At 36.5% G+C, this 18,661-nt stretch overlaps 1 protein-coding gene across 3 annotated transcripts in view; it reads left to right on the forward strand.

The window, feature by feature from the left end:
• Positions 1-18,661, forward strand: part of PDE3B (phosphodiesterase 3B) — a 215,091-nt gene that overhangs the window by 177,528 nt on the left and 18,902 nt on the right. For 2 of the 3 annotated variants that reach the window (XM_003910185.3, XM_009186523.3), the window contains exons 9-12: positions 964-1,101; positions 2,055-2,166; positions 4,301-4,414; positions 16,012-16,211. In XM_003910185.3, coding sequence (XP_003910234.1) covers positions 964-1,101; positions 2,055-2,166; positions 4,301-4,414; positions 16,012-16,211 — 564 coding nt within the window. The remainder of the gene's footprint in view (positions 1-963; positions 1,102-2,054; positions 2,167-4,300; positions 4,415-16,011; positions 16,212-18,661) is intronic. The other variant, XM_021926005.2, reaches the window with a different exon arrangement.

The raw sequence follows: 18,661 nt of genomic DNA on the forward strand, positions 1-18,661 counted from the left end.
TATGACTGAAATATTGCTTGGGTTACAAATAATACAGTAACTTGTTCTAATTCTATCATCCTAAAGCAACAAACTGCATTCAGTTTTAAATGAAGATGTTTTATTTAGTTTTATATAAAGTACATTATTTTCTATTCTGATATTTTCTTTTGCATATGTGAAGGTATAGAGAATATGTGCATGTTACTAAAAACAATGAAAATAATGTATTTGTAATGGAAATATAGTTTTGTTCTTAAATTTCAAAATTTAGGCTTTTAGGAAAAAGAAACACCTATTTCTTTTGAAAAATTATCCTGGTAATAAATGCCAACATAAGGATATGTTTTTTTTTTCCTCTTACCCTTTGATACCTGTAACTACTAAAATGAAAATAATAGACTTTGGATTTATATAGTAATTTGGAAATATAATACTTTTATTCATAAAAATAATATAAGAAGATTAATAAGTCTTACACCCAGGAGTTATGTGTTTGTCTGAAGATAACATTCTAGAAAGAGAAATTAGAAGGGCAGATAAGACTATATTTAAGAATAACCATTGGCCGGGCGCGGTGGCTCAAGCCTGTAATCCCAGCACTTTGGGAGGCCGAGACGGGCGGATCACGAGGTCAGGAGATCGAGACCATCCTGGCTAACACAGTGAAACCCCGTCTCTACTAAAAATACAAAAACTAGGCCGGGCGAGGTGGTGGGCGCCTGTAGTCCCAGCTACTCAGGAGGCTGAGGCAGGAGAATGCATGAAACCCGGGAGTATGAGCTTGCAGAGCCGAGATCCGCCACTGCACTCCAGCCTGGGCGACAGAGCGCAGGACTCACCAAAAAAAAAAAAAAAAAAGAATAACCATTATAGAAAATAGTACAGACTTTTTTTAATGTTTAATCCTAAGTGTTCTCATTTTAATGTATATTTCACAGTATTTATAAAAGATACAATAAAGTTGTTTTTCTGTATGTACAGATTGAACAGGAAGTATCACTGGACCTGATTTTAGTAGAAGAGTATGACTCATTAATAGAGAAGATGAGCAACTGGAATTTTCCAATTTTTGAACTTGTAGAAAAGATGGGAGAAAAATCAGGAAGGATTCTCAGTCAGGTTTGCTTTCAAATATCTACTTTTTAACTGTAAATTAAATTTTCTTAAATCTTTATAAAAAGCAAAATCTAATATTATATAATGGTTTAGGCACTAGTTCAACTGACATTGTTCATTAAGTCATTTTTCAGAAAAAATTAAATATATACATAAAACAATTACATATAAGATGTAGATCATACTATTATATATATGACAAGTAGTTTATTTGACCATATTAATGGGATTTAATTTATGCTAAATAAATAATAAAGATTTACATTTTCTTGAATGTTGAAGTTGAAAAGGACATGAAAAATCATCTAGTTGTAACCACTGAAATTTAAGCTTAATTTTTTCCACCTGCCCTCCCTATACTTTACTCAAGGTCAGATGGTTCATTTCATGCTAGAACTATGGGAAAATACTTTGATTTTACCACCGAGACTCAGGGTTATACCTGATGGTTCCGCATAACAGCATCAGATTAACCGCCCCAAAATATTACTCTCGTTAATTACTTTAATATCTTATTTATGAAATGCAAAAACATAAGGATAAATTTTGTGAAAGATATATAAGTTCATCTCATTGAAGTCCTTAGGGATAAAAATGTGATAAACATAGTATTGTTTTGACTTTTTTTTAATACCCAGGACTAGATTAGAATAGAATTCACATGACCTTCAGTAAATTAGGAATGAAAAGCTAAGGAAAAGAATGGAAAAATTTAAAAATTGGGACATGATATGTATGGTAAGCCTTCTTTAATTTTCAGGGGCTTTAGGGTGATATCTTCCATTCTGATTTTTTGGAAAGAATTAATTGTAGGCAAGTTTTAAATAAATTATTAACTTAAAGACATATATTAATACATGGTTAACATTCCAAAATACAAATCACGGAAACATTATACTCAGCTACAAATAGAAATTCTGATTTTTAAAGTAAACTTTATTTTAATTGACATTTAGGTTATGTACACCTTATTTCAAGACACTGGTTTATTGGAAATATTTAAAATTCCCACTCAACAATTTATGAACTATTTTCGTGCATTAGAAAATGGCTATCGAGACATTCCTTGTAAGTATTAACATATCTTATTATTTAAGTTCAAATAATATGGGTTTTGAAACTCTTTATCGTCTTTCTCTTCAGATGGTCCCTTAAACACTTTTAAAACTGCATGTTTGAAAAAATTTTTTTTTTTCTTGAGACAGAGTCTTGATCTTGTCGCCCAGGCTGGAGTGCAATGGTGCGATCTTGGCCCACTGCAACTTCCGCCTCCCGGGTTCAGGTGATTCTTCTGTCTCAGCCCTCACAGGTAGCTGGGATTATAGGCGCCCATCACCACGCCCAGCTAATTGTTTGTACTTTTAGTAGAGATGGGGTTTCACCATGTTGGCCAGGCTGGTCTTGAACTCCTGATCTCTGGTGATCCACCTGCCTCGGCCTCCCAAAGTGCTGGGATTATAGGCGTCAGCTGCCGTGCCTGGCCTGAAAAATTTTTAAATGGAGATTTAAAAAGAAAATTTGTATTGTACTACCTAGATTTAACTGACTACTGTTAACATTTTGTCTGTCTGTTTTTTGTTAACATTTTGGTATATATTCTCCAAGAGTTCTTACATAAATTTATTTTTTGTAAAGGTGGTCATAATATTGATACATATTTATAATCTGCTTTTTCACCTGGTTGTTATATAGTATACATCTTTCTATTTTTAAAATTAATTGCCTGAGTACTTTATCTTTTTAAAAGTTAGTCAAGAGTTTCAGAAAATCATTCACTTAAAAATGTTTAAAATTGATAATCTAATTTCAGTTTTTAACTGTGTTCCAACTTATGGAATAATTTAATGGCTATTGCATATTGTGTTTGAATATAATTTGAGTTCTGTGTTAGAAAAAGGTAGGACTGTCTATATATTGTCTACAGTTTCCCTCCATGTGGACACATTTTTGAGAAATTAGTTCTGTAAATAGTGAATTATTCTTCAATTGGCATAACTCACTAATACTGTTTAATAATTTAAGGTGAGTTACATATACTATAATTTCCACTTATAAATTGTGTATTCAAAAAAGTGGTTGAATTTTATAAATGGAATATAGGGATGCTTTAAGATGGACTTCAAAGGAAATGGAACGAAAAGAAAGAGGTGGTAAGGAGTCTTCACTGTCAGTTTCAATTAGGATATATTAGTTAAGAAAATAGTCTCTGGACCTAACTTTTCTAAACTTCAAAAATTTGTGAATGAGAATAACAATAGTACCTACTCCATAGGTAGTAATGATATAATTCATGTAAAGCACATATCAGAATTTTTAGTAAATGGTCAGTAAAAGGTGGTGATTTATTAATAATAATTAAGTTCCCAGTGGACGCCATGTCATTTCTATAGGCAAAACAATATTATATTATCTACTAATGCATACATATACATTAAGTATTTGTTGAGGTGTTAAATTTTCATTGGATATTGATGTTAACTGCAATCATTAGATTCACATAGGTTATCTTATTCAATCTTTTTTGGCAAAGTTGTATTATATACTTTTATAGGTGAGAAGTAAACTCAGAAGGATCTTTCCCAAGATTATAAAACTAGATACCAAAGTACTGTTTCAGTTTCAGGTCTATCTGACTTCTAAAGCCTATACTCTTTACACTATGCCACATTGCCTTTTCACATAGTTGAATTTCAGTAAATTAATGTTTTATTGATCATATATGATGTGTCAGACACTGTGCTGGATGCTTTCACATATTTAGCATTTAATTCCTATAGCAAGCCTGAGACATAGTATTTCTGACCTTTTTGTTGGGGACAAAAATGTAAGTAACCAGAATTTGTAACTGTTCTGTGTACAAAACTGTTTCGTGTGCAAACATGAGTCTCTGTAATCCAGACACTACATGATATTTTTGAAAGCCACAAAATGGCAACCTTAAGAACATTTTCCAATGCCTTTCAATACTCCTTGGTTATCCTGCCTTTTCTTTGGCACCTTTACTATGTTTTCATAGTATACGGGGAAGTTTTTAAAACAGAATTTTTTTTTAACACATCAAGGGACTTTAGATGAAATACAGTTCAATTGTGGGGAATTATTCTGTCACATCTTTTTTATGAGGATATAGTATGATTAGGAAATTATTGTAGTTTTTAAATGTTGTATGTTAAACCTAACAAAAACATTTTGGTGACTTTAGATCACAATCGTATACATGCCACAGATGTCCTACATGCAGTTTGGTATCTGACAACACGGCCAGTTCCTGGCTTACAGCAGATCCACAATGGTTGTGGAACAGGAAATGAAACAGGTACTTCCTTCTACAAATCTCTGTTAATTATTTGATCAGGAATAGTAAATCAAACTTTCTCATTTCATTACCTCTGTCCTTTTAAATTTTTTGTTAAGTAACCTTTTAGTACATATGAAGGACTATGTAAGTTTTTTTAACCACTTATCCCCAAATTCTACTGTGTAAGTTTTGATGCATAATAATGACATGAAAATTTTTAAACCTGATACCCACCTTACGAGGTAGATTAATATTCAGTACTGCTGGATCTATCATATTTCCTTCTTTGCCCCATTCTTTGGTTTCCCTCACTGAGATAGCCACTATCCTGAATATTATGATAATTAGTCCTTTGTTTTTTAAAAAAAAATTCTTGGTTTTTTTGTCTCAAGTGCATCACATACATTTAAAATATATAACATTCGAAAACCAAAGAAAACATGTTTAAAAGCCTCGCAAAGTATTTTAATGATGACATCAAAAACTTTTATAAACAAATTTTGCTTCCAAAAAAGTTAATGCTATTCCTTATCATAAATATAATAGTTTATATAAATACAATGAATCATAACATTTATAGTTCTCTTATTCTAGCTTATTAAAAGGGCCAGGCATGGTGACTCATGCCTATAATCTCAGCACTTTTACAGGCTTAGGCAAGAGGATCACTTGAGGCCAGGAGTTTGAAACCAGCCTAGGCAACAAAGAAAAACCCCATCTCTACAAAAATAATTTTTAAAAATTTAGCTGGATGTGGTGACACACACCTGTCCTAGCTAATCAGAAGGCTGAGGTGGGAGGATCTTTTGAGCCCAGGAGTTCGAGGCTGCAGTGAGCCATGAACATGCCGCTGCACTGATATGTATCAAGACAATTTGCTCAGTTACCAATACTTGAGAAATAATATTACCATGCTAACCAGTGTAAATGTCATAGACTCAGCCACTGATATTACTTTTTACATTTGGGTAGTTGAGTCTAAAGTATGCATTATTTGTTTAATGGATTTGCTTTATGTCACTGGTTCATTTTTGTCTGCCATCTGTATTTATTCTTTCTAGTGCCCTTCATTCCTTCCAGCAGTCCTGTGCTTTTATTAGAGATAATTTTCTTCAACTTTTTTGTTTTAGATGTAATTTTGTCTTAGAATAATTATATTTTAGCATGTTTGAAGATATTATTCCATAATCTTGTGACTTTCACAGTTTTTGTTGACAAGTCAAGACTTAGGTCATATTGAGAAATATAATATATAAATATAATATGTTCCTTTTTCTCTTTCCTATTGGTTTTTAACATTTTAACTATGATGTACTCATGTAATTTTTTTTTGTATTAATCCTGCCTGATGTTTAGTGAACTTTTTGAATATGTTGATTGGTGGTGTTTTACTGGTTTCTGTCATGCTCTTCAAAATTCAGCCTCTCCATTGTCCAATTCCAAAGACATTCCCACATTTTTAGGTATTTGTCACATCAGTACCTCACTTCTAGGTGCCAAAAGTCTGTATTAGTTTGCTATTGCTGCTGTAATAAGCTACCAGAAATTTAGCCTCTGAAAACAACACAAATTTATTCTGACAGTTCTGGAGGTCAGAAGTCCAAAAAAAGGCTTCACTGGAGTAAAATCAAGGTGTCAGCAGAACTATTTTTCTCCTATATGCTCTAGAGGAGAATTTGTTTCCTCGCCTCCTCCAGCTTCTAGAAGCCACTTACACTTCTTGGCTCATGGCCCTTTCTTTCTTTCTTTCTTTCTTTCTTTTGGAAACGGTGACTCGCTCAGTGGCCCAGTCCGGAGTATAGTGGCTCGATCTCAGCTCACTGCAACCTCTGCCTCCTAGGCGGGTTCAAGCAATTCTCCTGCCTCAGTCTCCCAAGCAGCTGGGACTACAGGCGCACACTGCCATGCCTGGCTAATTTTTTGTATTTTAGTAGAGATGGGGTTTCACCATGTTCCCCAGGTTGGTCTGGAACTCCTGAGTTCAGGCAATCCACCCACCTCAGCCTCTCAAAGTGTTAGTTTTACAGGCGTGAGCCACTGTGCCCAGCCAGCCCATTCTTTAAAGACAGCAGCATAACATCTTCAAATTTATTTTTTACCCTGACCTTTTGATCTTTCCAAGGAACTAGTGAAAATCGATCCAGCTCTGCAACCTTGGCTTTCTGTGCAGAACACACTTAACTGACAGCAACTTTCTTAATTTTAGTCTCTTTTGTAGTCTGCATAGGCTGAGAATTTCCTGAATTATCACGTCCTTATTCCTCTTTGCTCACCAGTTCTCCACCAATCTTTCTTTTTCCTCTCATATTTACTATAAACAGTAAGAAACCAGACTACACCTTCAACGCTTTACTTGGAAATTTCCTCAACTAAATGTCTTAAGTTTATCATTTGTAAGTTTTGTATTCCACATAACTGCAACACCTAATTCAGACAAATTTTCTGGTACTATATAACAGGGATTCCCTGGCCTCTAGTTTCCAGTGACATGTTCCTCATTTCCTTCTGAGCATTCATTGGCAATGCCCTTAATGACCATTTTTCTATCTCCAGTCTGTTCTTGATGACTTAGGTATAGTATTCTCTAAGACAATATATGTTTTCTCTCTCATGCTGCACACTTCCTTCTGAGTTCTTACTAGCAGTGTTATGAGTTCTCATGCATAGTGTTATGGAGTCAAGTATCTGTAGAAAAAAGGAAACCAAGTAGCTTTGGGGAACCAAGCAACTATTGCAATGGAAAATTATGATGAAAACTAAGACTACAAGGACCATGGGATGTGCTGTCCTATTCTCACTGCACTGGAGAACTAATAGAAAATAAACGACAAGTTTAGGGCTGTAATTAATGGTTGGAGAACCAGATAGCATCTCTGACCTAAAAGAAACCCTTATTTTATTATTTTTATTATTATTATTATTATTATTTTGAGATGGAGTCTCGCTCTGTCACCCAGGCTGGAGTGTACGGGCGCAATCTCGGCTCACTGCAAGCTCCTCCTCCCAGATTCACACCATTCTCCTGCCTCAGCCTCTTGAGTAGCTGGGACTACAGGTGCCCTGCCACCACGGCTGCCTAATTTTTTGTATTTTTAGTGGAGATGGGGTTTCACCGTGTTAGCCAGGATGGTCTCGATCTCCTGACCTCGTGATCCTCCCGCCTTGGCCTCCCAAAGTGCTGGGACTATAGGCGTGAGCCACCGCGCCCGGCCAAGAAACCCTTATTTTTTATTGTAATAGGATCATAACTTCTGAAAATAAAACCCAATGTCTGATCCTGAAGTTGCTTGAAATACAATGCAAATAAGTTTGTGGCTTCAGTAGACCTCTTATGTTAGAATTAAGATATGAAATGGGAACCACTGCTCAGTGAAATAAAAGAGGACACAAACAAATGGAAGAACATACCATGCTCATGGATAGGAAGAATCAATATCGTGAAAATGGCCATACTGCCCAAAGTTATTTATAGATTCAATACCATCCCCATCAAGCTACCAATGAGTTTCTTCACAGAATTGGAAAAAACTGCTTTAAAGTTCATATGGAACCAAAAAAGAGCCCGCATTGCCAAGACAATCCTAAGTCAAAAGAACAAAGCTGGAGGCATCACGCTACCTGACTTCAAACTATACTACAAGGCTACGGTAACCAAAACAGCATGGTACTGGTACCAAAACAGAGATATAGACCAATGGAACAGAACAGAGTCCTCAGAAATAATACCACACATCTACAGCCATCTGATCTTTGACAAATCTGAGAGAAACAAGAAATGGGGAAAGGATTCCCTATTTAATAAATGGTGCTGGGAAAATTGGCTAGCCATAAGCAGAAAGCTGAAACTGGATCCTTTCCTTACTCCTTATACGAAAATTAATTCAAGATGGATTAGAGACTTAAATGTTAGACCGAATACCATAAAGACCCTAGAAGAAAACCTAGGTAGTACCATTCAGGACATAGTCATGGGCAAGGACTTCATGTCTAAAACACCAAAAGCAATGGCAACAAAAGCCAAAATTGACAAATGGGATCTAATTAAACTAAAGAGCTTCTGCACAGCAAAAGAAACTACCATCAGAGTGAACAGGCAACCTACAGAATGGGAGAAAATTTTTGCAATCTACTCATCTGACAAAGGGCTAATATCCAGAACCTACAAAGAACTCAAACAAATTTACAAGAAAAAAACAAACAACCCCATCAAAAAGTGGGCAAAGGATATGAACAGTCATTTCTCAAAAGAAGACATTCCTACAGCCAACAGACACATGAAAAAATGCTCATCATCACTGGCCATCAGAGAAATGAAAATCAAAACCACAATGAGATACCATCTCATGCCAGTTAGAATGGCAATCATTAAAAAGTCAGGAAACAACAGGTGCTGGAAAGGATGTGGAGAAATAGGAACACTTTTACACTGTTGGTGGGATTTGTAAACTAGTTCAACCATTATGGCAAACAGTATGGCGATTCCTCAAGGATCTAGAACTAGATGTACCATATGACCCAGCCATCCCATTACTGGGTATATACCCAAAGGATTATAAATCATGCTGCTATAAAGACACATGCACATGTATGTTTATTGCAGCACTATTCACAATAGCAAAGACTTGGAATCAACCCAAATGTCCATCAGTGACAGACTGGATTAAGAAAATGTGGCACATATACACCATGGAATACTACGCAGCCATAAAAAAGGATGAGTTTGTGTCCTTTGTAGGGACATGGATGCAGCTGGAAACCATCATTCTTAGCAAACTATCACAAGAACAGAAAACCAAACACCGCATGTTCTCACTCATAGGTGGGAACTGAACAATGAGATCACTTGGACTCGGGAAGGGGAACATCACACACCGGGGCCTATCATGGGGAGGGGGGCGGGGGGAGGGGGGAGGGAGGGATTGCATTGGGAATTATACCTGATGTAAATGACGAGTTGATGGGTGCTGACAAGTTGATGGGTGCAGCACACCAACATGGCACAGGTATACATATGTAACAAACCTGCACGTTATGCACATGTACCCTAGAACTTAAAGTATAATAATAATAATAATTAATAAATAAATAAAAAGAAAACAAAAGACATGAAATGGGAAATAAAGGATCCTGATAATCGAAATGAGATTATTTGGATAGATTTAAATAAATATTGCCTTGTATTCCCCAAATCCTGCTGATTCTTTCTGCTGGGAAACCATCATTTCTCCTTGTGTTGATTGCCTGAAAGCCCTGTAATGACCTCACTTGAGATTCTTGATTTATAGGGGAATAATTCACTTCTAAATCCAACTCCGCTGTCCCTGATTTCTTTGAGATCCATAATTAAACTTACATCCTGCAGATCTTAGAGGAATAAGTATTAAGTCTGAATACCAGAATAATTTACCAATTCATATTGGTAGAAACCTGGGGGATATATATCTGAATAGACTTAAGGGTGTTAGACCAGGGAGAAAGGACGATGTACCTACCAGATATTCTGGAGTCAGTGTATTAGCTTGAGCAACTGGCAGTGGCTCTAACAGTTTGCCTCATGAGTTGTCTAAAGTATAGGCATCAGATGAAGTAGAATTGTGAAACTTCCTTGTGTACTGTAGAGGAAGGAATCCAGAAGCTTATCATGATAAGATGTTGAAATAGGGTGATCATATTCAATTTTATCACCCATCCCTAACTTTATCCTCAAGAAGTATCCTCCTTTATCACAGTGCTGGGAAATTTATTTCAACATTAATTCCTGGAGAGTGAAATGCTATGCTGGTCCTACAGCCAGAGTTAGGGGCTTATGGAATTTAGATGATAAAAGGATTTTGGACTGGGTTCATCTAATAATGGTAGTTAGCTGAACCACACCCATTTTCTGAATGCATTGAGTAAACATATTCAGCAGCTGGCAGAATCACTTCATCAATTCCTTGATCTTTGGAAAGAGGATCATCATTGTAGGAAGGATCAAATGGAATCTCCAGGAATTGCCTCATTCTGGCAAAACAGTGAACCGAAAGCAATATACTACATTCATAGATGAGTTGCAGAAATCAGTGCTACTATCAAGTACTTAATAGATGCAGGAATGGTGATTTCCATCACATTGCTGTTCAACTTAATTATATAGCTTTTACACAGGATAAGTAGATCCTGGAAAATGATGGATTATTCTCAACGTAATCAGGTGGTTACTGTAGTTGCCACAGCTGTTCCAGATGTGGTCTCTTCTTTTAATAAGTCAACCTAACTTGTGATATTTGGCACAGAGCAATTGATCTGGAGAGTTGTCTTCCCTCCATAACTCTTAGCAAAATTCACAAGAAGACATATATTTACATCTGGCAGGCATCACAGTACACTTCTATTGTCTTAGTTCTGGGCTATGTCAAGTCTTTCATTCTCTGTTATAATCTAATCTGGTCCCATAAGTTATCAAGGTCATCCATTACATAGATGAGATAATGATGAGTAGCTCCACGGAGCAAGAAGTAACAAATATCCTAGATGCCTTCATAATAGTGCCTGCAGATGAGAGATGAGAAAAATTGCACAAAAATTCAGAGATCTGTCATATCATTGAAGTATATTAGGCATCCAGTGGTCTAGGACATGTTGAGATATTTCCTCTGAGTTGAGGGATAACTGATACATTTGAATTCTCTACATAAAGGGCTCTTTGGATTCTGAAGGCAAATTCATGACTTCTGAGTACTATTGCTTCAAAATAGTACTGTAGGGCTGTGTATGCAACCCAGAGCAAGAGAAACATGTGAAGCAATTTCTACTTGTGCAAATTACTCTGCCATTTTTCCATCTGACTGCCAAAAGAAAATGTCTTTTGCAGATAGAATGCCCTGTGGAGTCTCTGGAAGACCGCTACAAGATAATTACAGTGTAAATACTTGGAGTTTTGAGACAAAACCAGGCAGCTTTCCTCAGATAATTATTTTCCTTTCTGTAAAAGCGGCTAAATTGTTGTTGCACTTTGGTAGAATCTGAATACTTGGCCATGGGCGCTAGGTTACCATGTTACCTGCCCATAGTGAACTTGGGGCCCTTTAATCCTCCAGTTCATAAATTTGTCATGTGCAGTAGTTCTCGATCATCAAGGAGAAGAATTACTTACAATATTAGTTTTGAGTTGCTCCTAAAAGCACAGAACATAAGCTCAGACTTCCATGACATTTATTCCTAATACACCAATACCTCTTCCTTAATCCATAGTTACAGCTTCTTGGGGAATTCTCTATGACCAGTTGACTTAAAGAGAAAAATCAGTGGCCCTGGTTTATAGATAGTTCTGCCCAATATGCCAGTACTTCCTGAAAATGGGTAGCTACAGCATTGTAGGATCACTCAAGGGTATCTTTTGAAAGGTAATAAAGTAAATCCTTCCAGTAAGCAGATCAAGCTGTGAATCAGTTGGTCAAGAAAGAGACATGGCCAGCTGAAAGGATCTATATTGATTTATGGTCAATAGCTAAGAACTTCCTTGGATGCTTTGGGATTTAGAAGGAAAAATATTTTAAAATTAGAGTTTTTAATTGGACAAGGAGTTTTTGTTAGGAGGTTTATGGCTAACCTTCCCAGAGTGGTGAATATTTGTTTGCCAGGTGAATGCCTACTATGATGCTTAATTTTACATGTCAACTTGGCTGGGCAGTAGTACCTACATATTTGGTCAGACATTAATTTTAATATTTCCCTCAGGGTATATTTTTGGATGAGATTAACATTTAAATTGATGTACTTTAAGTAAAGCAGATAACCCTCCATAGGTCGCTGGGGTTCATCCAATCATTTGAAGGCCTTAATAGAAACAAAGACTGACCTCCTCTGAGCAAGCAGGAATTCCACCAGTAAACAACCTTCAGACTTGAACTGCAATATCTGCTCTTCCTTGGGTCTTTAGCCAACCAGCCCACCCTGCAGATTTTGGACTTGCCAGCCTTCTTTAATTTCATGAGCAAGTTCCTTAAAATAAATCTCCTCTCTCTCTATATATATATGTGTGTGTATATATATACACACACACACATATGTATGTATGTATATATGTGCATATATGTGTGTGTATATACACACACACACACATCCTATTGTTTCTGTTTCTCTGAATAACCCTCACTAATACATAATTCTTACCAAAGGCCATTCACTGCAAAGAAGGCTCTCAATGATCAGGTGGACAAAATGATCTCTTATCTTATAGCTATCAGTCTCTTTCCCTATGTACTGGAGTTCTTATTCCGTGGGTTTATGCATGCAACAGCTAAGTGTGTTAGTCCGTTCTGACATTGCTATAAGGAAATACCTGAGACTGAGTAATTTATGAAGGAAAGAGGCTTAATTGAGTCACAATTCTGCAGGCTGTACAGGAGGCATGACTGGAGAGGCCTCAGGAAACTTAACAATCATGGCTAAAAGGTGAAGGGGAAGAAAAGCACCTTCTTCACAGGATGGCAGAAAGGAGAAATGCAAGCAGGGGAAATGCCAGATGCTTATAAAACCGTCAGATCTTGTGAGACTCACTATTATGAGAACAGCCTGGAGAAAACTGCCCCCATGATCTGGTTACCTCTACCCTTAGTCCCACCCTTGACATGTGGGGATTATAGGGTTACAATTCAAGATGAGATTTTGGGTGGGAACACAGCAAAACATATCCCTAAGATGGAAAGAATAGAGATATTATGTATGGGCTAAATACCATGGGCTTCTTCTCTACAGCTCACCTGGCTCAGGCCTCTGCTGAGTGCCTTGCTCTCCAGTAAGAGAGACCAATGGTGAGTCCTTAATAAGGCACCATTCCCTGAGGGAACATCCAGACATTTGGGTGGTGGTAGGGTGATTGCATTGGACCCTTTCCTTTATGGAAGAGACAGCTTTTGTTCTCACTTATTGTGGATGTGGATTTATCTTCATTGTCTGTAGTGCTTCACCATCGCCATCCTTGAACTTACTTAATGCCTTATTTACCATCAGGTTATTATAGGTAGTATTGCATCTGATCAAGAAACTAATTTTTCTGCAAATTGTGGCAATGGACTTATGCCCACAGAGTTTACTAATCTTTCCATGAACCTTATCAGTCTACATCAGACCTGAGAGAATGGTAAAATGACATCTTTAAGACTCAGATGGGGTTCCTGCTAGGCATAAATATTTTGTGGAACTAGAGTACTGTCCCACAAGATGTGAGTTGTTCTTTGAACTGATGCCATTATGTGATATTCTCTTCCATTGGTTGAAATACCTGTTTTTGTGCTGGTACCATGCTGTTTTTTGTTTGTTTGTTTGTTTTTGAGACAGGGTCTGGCCCTGTCACCCAGGCTGGAGTGCAGTGGCATGATCTCAGCTCACTGAAACCTCTGCTTCCTGGGCTCAAGCCATCCTCCCACCTCAGCCTCCTGAGTAACTGGGAGTACAGGTGCATGCCATCATGGCTGCTAACTTTTTTTTTTTTTTGTATTTTTTTTATAGAGATGGGGTTTCACCATGTTTCTCAGGCTGTTCTCGAACTCCTGAGCTCAAGTGATCCACCTGCTTTGGCCTCCCAAAGTGGTGGGATTATAGGCATGAGCCACCATGCCTGGCCCATGCTATTTTGATTACTATTGCTTTGTAATAGATTTTGAAATCAGGTAGTCTGATGCCTCCAGCTTTGTTCTTTTTGCTCAAGATTGCTTTGGCTACTTGGAATCTTTTTGTGGTGCCATATGAATTTTAGGATTGTTTTTTCTGTTTCTCTGAAAAATGTCATTTTTTTGTTTGTTGCTAAGTATGTAGAAATGCAATTGGTCTTTGCATGTTTATCTTGTTCCCTGCTAACTTGATGAACTAATTTATTAGTTCTAATAGTTTTTCAGTAGATTTCTTGGGATTTCCTACATATATGAGATTAGGCCATCTGTGAATAAAGATAGTTTTGCATCTTCATTTCTAATCTGGATGTCTTTTACTGAGGCCTCCTTTTAAATGTGTCAGCAAATTTTTAAAATCACAGTTTTCTGAAATGAAGTGAATAAATGGGATTCAAAATAGTTATGTTTCATTGCCCTTGCCAACTGTGTTGTTTTTCATACTGTTTTTTTTGAAACATATATAAGCTAATGTTTTAAGATCCTAATATATAAATTCCAAGTAATTACTGAATTTAAAAGGAAATCTTTTGCCATTTTTGAGTTTTAAAATATATTTTAAAATTGTAGGGAAAATCCAGAATGTGTATCACATAGGAAAATTCAAATTATTGACTCTGTATTGATATTTAAAGTCTTATTAGAAATTTGATTACTTACATATATCATTATGCATAGATTTAACTGCCTCATGTTTACTTTTTATAATTATTTTAAAAATACCTCTAAGCCGGTGTGGTGGTACCTAACTCCAGTCTAAGCTACTCAGGTGGCTGAGGGCAGGTCAATTGAGGTGAAGAATTTGAGGGTATAGTGTACTATCACGATTGGACCTATGAATAGCTAGCTGCTGCACTCCAACCTGGGCATGATAGCAAGACCCTATCTCTAAAAACATAAATTAAAAAAAAAAATGCTCTAGCGTGGGATGTTCCAAAACTTAATTTTGGTACAGATTATAAATAGTATGAAAATAATGAGGTATATTTACAGTTGTCACTAGTATATTAAAGTCATGTTAAAAAATTCTTGTGATGGTTATATTGAGTCAACTAAAATAGGATTAAATAATTCTTTTGGACTTTAACAAGCTGGAGCATTATTTCTAGGTTCCCCCAATGAATACAACCAAGGAAACTTTGTACCTAGTATCTGTGGTTTTATGTGTCTACTTTAAATATAGTTTCTTTTTCCTTATACTTTTTACAGATTTCTTTCGCAAAAATAATAGAATGATCATCTAGATAGATAAAGCCACCAAAATAGAAAAAAGAAGAAATCAATGGCAAGATATTAAGACACCAGAAGCACAGTATGGATAGTGAACGTGTTGTTTCTAAGAGGATAAAAATAGACTTATGTTGACTGAGATGTTCCCCAGTTTTCCATGCCTTTTCATTTTCCATCATTTTTTATTCCATTATATTATATGGAGCTTCATGAAAGAAAACAAAAGGGAGATAAGGAGTTGTAGTTAGGGCTACAAATGAAATGTAATCTTCCTGGATGAGATTTGAAAAGCATCTATGTAGAGAAGCTTAGTTTGGTAAGATATTAAATTCCTAAATCTTTGTAATGTTTTCATCAAATTTTATTCTCTAGTATTGCCTTTTTCTGTTATATGCCCTGGCCATTATATCTATCTAGTCATTAAATAGCAAATATTTAGAAAATCAGAGGTTTTTAAAATTATTATTTGCCTGAGTAAGACAGCATCAAACTGGTGTGAGAATCCTATCATGTCTTGTAAAGTAAGCAACTTCAGGGTCAGATTTAACACTGTTTCTCTCTACTAACATTTTAAGTTGGGAATAATATACTCTTTTAAGTTCATAGATTTTAGTTCTTACTTAAATCAGCAAATAAAATAAGTAATCATATTACCCATGAGAATCTCCTCCGTAGCAAAATTGTGAGTAATTTGTGTGCTAATGCTGGTTTATTTTGCAATTTATTTTTTCTCAGATTCTGATGGTAGAATTAACCGTGGGCGAATTGCTTATATTTCTTCGAAGAGCTGCTCTATTCCAGATGAGAGTTATGGCTGCCTGTCTTCAAACATCCCTGCATTAGAATTGATGGCTCTATACGTGGCAGCTGCCATGCATGATTATGACCACCCAGGGAGGACAAATGCATTTTTAGTGGCTACAAATGCCCCTCAGGTAGGAAATATTTTTCAGAACCTTTAAAGAGTAATTCTGAAATTTTCAATCATGCTGTGTATCCCTTTGTAAATCATTATTCAATTGAATCATATAGCCATTCCATCTGACTTTAAGACCCTACATTTTAATTAATTGGATAATAACACATGGCATTAATGTGATGTGTGCTAGGAAATTAGGGGGAAAATCAACTTCTTCAACTAGAAAATAATGAACAGTTTTTGAAATAACTCATTGTTTTGTGAAATTCTAGAGTCCTTTATTGTCAGTATTTTTGTCTTTTATCAAACCAACAAAACTCTGACTGTATTTAAGATTTCTGTTCCTGGTTAGGCCCATTGTATGGCTAGAAAGCTATAGTGGTTGAGAACTATTAATCTTTTTTGTTGTTCTCTTGTTTCCCTAAAGATTTGCCTTAATACCAGACCTTAAATCTCTTATCTCTGAATATATTCATGTATGTAAAAATTATTCTGGTATATTATTTTTGTACCTAGTATAGCTGATAAGATATAAAATTCCTTTAAGGTCACAATTTGCATGAGGAGGCAAGAGTTCCCAACAAATAGATACTGTAATTGCAGTAGCTTTAAACATTAGGACTTGGAACTAAATATGTGTTTGGTTTTTTTTTTTTTGAGATGGAGTCTTGCTCTGTCACCCAGGCTGGAGTGCAGTGGCTCGGTTCACTGCAAGCTTGGCCCCCTGGCTTCTTGCCATTCTCCTGCCTCAGCCTCCCAAGTAGCTGGGACTACAGGCGCCCGCCACCATGCTCGGCTAATTTTGTTTTGTTTTGTTTTGTTTTTAGTAGAGACGAGGTTTTGCGGTGTTAGCCAGGATGGTCTGGATCTCCTGACCTCGTGATCCATCTGCCTTGGCCTCTCAAAGTGCTGGGATTACAGGCATGAGCCATCATACCTGGCCCTAAATACATGGTTTTAAGTAGAATTTAGTGTGGTTGTGGTTTAAGCAGATTCTTGTGTGGTAGCTGGGTTTGTTTATGCTGGGGATTCCTAAAATGTCATCTGTGTGTTTCTAATTGGATGCTTTATGAAGAGTAGGTACTCACTGACTGTTGCTGAATTCATCTCACTTCCCACTTCTTTATTCTATGTTTAAACTTTGGCTCTGATCCTTTCATTTTCTGTAGCCGTTTTCTGTTTTTCTTTTTTTACTTCGATCTCTTTCATATACTCCAACTTTTTTAAATATAGGAGATACAGTCTCTTGAATTGTGAGCATGTGTGTCGGGGTTGGGGGAAGGAATGTAGGGAACTATGAATATGTATATGTGTAAATGGGTATAATAGAGTGTGTGTGTGTGTGTGTGTGTATGGGTTAAAAGGGCCATATGATTCATTTTTCCAGTGAGACTTTATTAATAGCTCATGATTTCCACAGGTAACTTTCTGATGATTGTAAATCTAGGTACTAGTAGTTGCCCACTTTCTAAGTATTATTTTTAAAAAAACTACCTTCTAAGTGGCACATATTTTCTTATTTGCAATACAATTCTGTAAGAATCAGATGCCCATTCTTTCAAACCTAGCACATCCTAATCTTTGAAAATCCTAGTCCTTTGGTGAATCATAGACCTGAGGAGTAGTAGCATAGTGGAAAAAGCACTGGACTTGAGATTAAAAGTCCTGTCTTAGATTTCTGATTGCCCACTTATTAGCTGTATGACCTCAAATAAAGGTTTATTCCTCTGAACCTAAAAATAGTTATCTGATATGATTAAGGAGATAACATATGGAAGGTTTTATACTGTTTCCGATGGCATGAGAAGCTCCTGAATCAGAAATCACGTAGGTAGAAATTACTTACTGTTCTAGTCCACTCTGTTGTTTTGTTTTGAGATGGTGATGGAGTCTCACTTTGTCACCCAGGCTGGAGTGCAATGACATGATCTTGGCCCACTGCAACCTCCACCGCCTGGATTCAAGTGATTCTCCTGCCTCAGCCTCCCAAGTAGGTGGGATTACAGGCGCCTGCCACCATGCCAGCTAATTTCTGTATTTGTAGTAGAGACGGGGTTTCACCATGTTGACCAGGCAGGTCTCAAACTCCTGACCTCAGGTGATCTGCCCACCTCGGCCTCCCAAAGTGCTGGGATTACAGGCATGAGCTACCATGCCGGCCCCGGCCTACTCTCTGTTTTTATTACTGCTTTCATTTTTGTAAAGTATATCCTCCCTCGAGGATGTTACAAATGAGTGAATTCCAATGTTAACTCTCACATGAAGATAATTTAAAACAGTGTTATATGAATGCAACTTATACAAGTTGCGTACTCAACTGTTATCCTAATCAAAATACAGTCATGAAGTCTGAACATGATATCAATCATCATGTTATTTCTAACTTCTCATTGTTAAGAATTGCCATTAGATGAAGCCATAGGAAGTGCTAGAATGGAAAGGAGATGGATTAGAGAGTTCAGCTGT

Source organism: Papio anubis, chromosome 12 (assembly GCF_008728515.1).
Source record: "Papio anubis isolate 15944 chromosome 12, Panubis1.0, whole genome shotgun sequence".
Classification (NCBI taxonomy): Eukaryota; Metazoa; Chordata; class Mammalia; order Primates; family Cercopithecidae; genus Papio; species Papio anubis.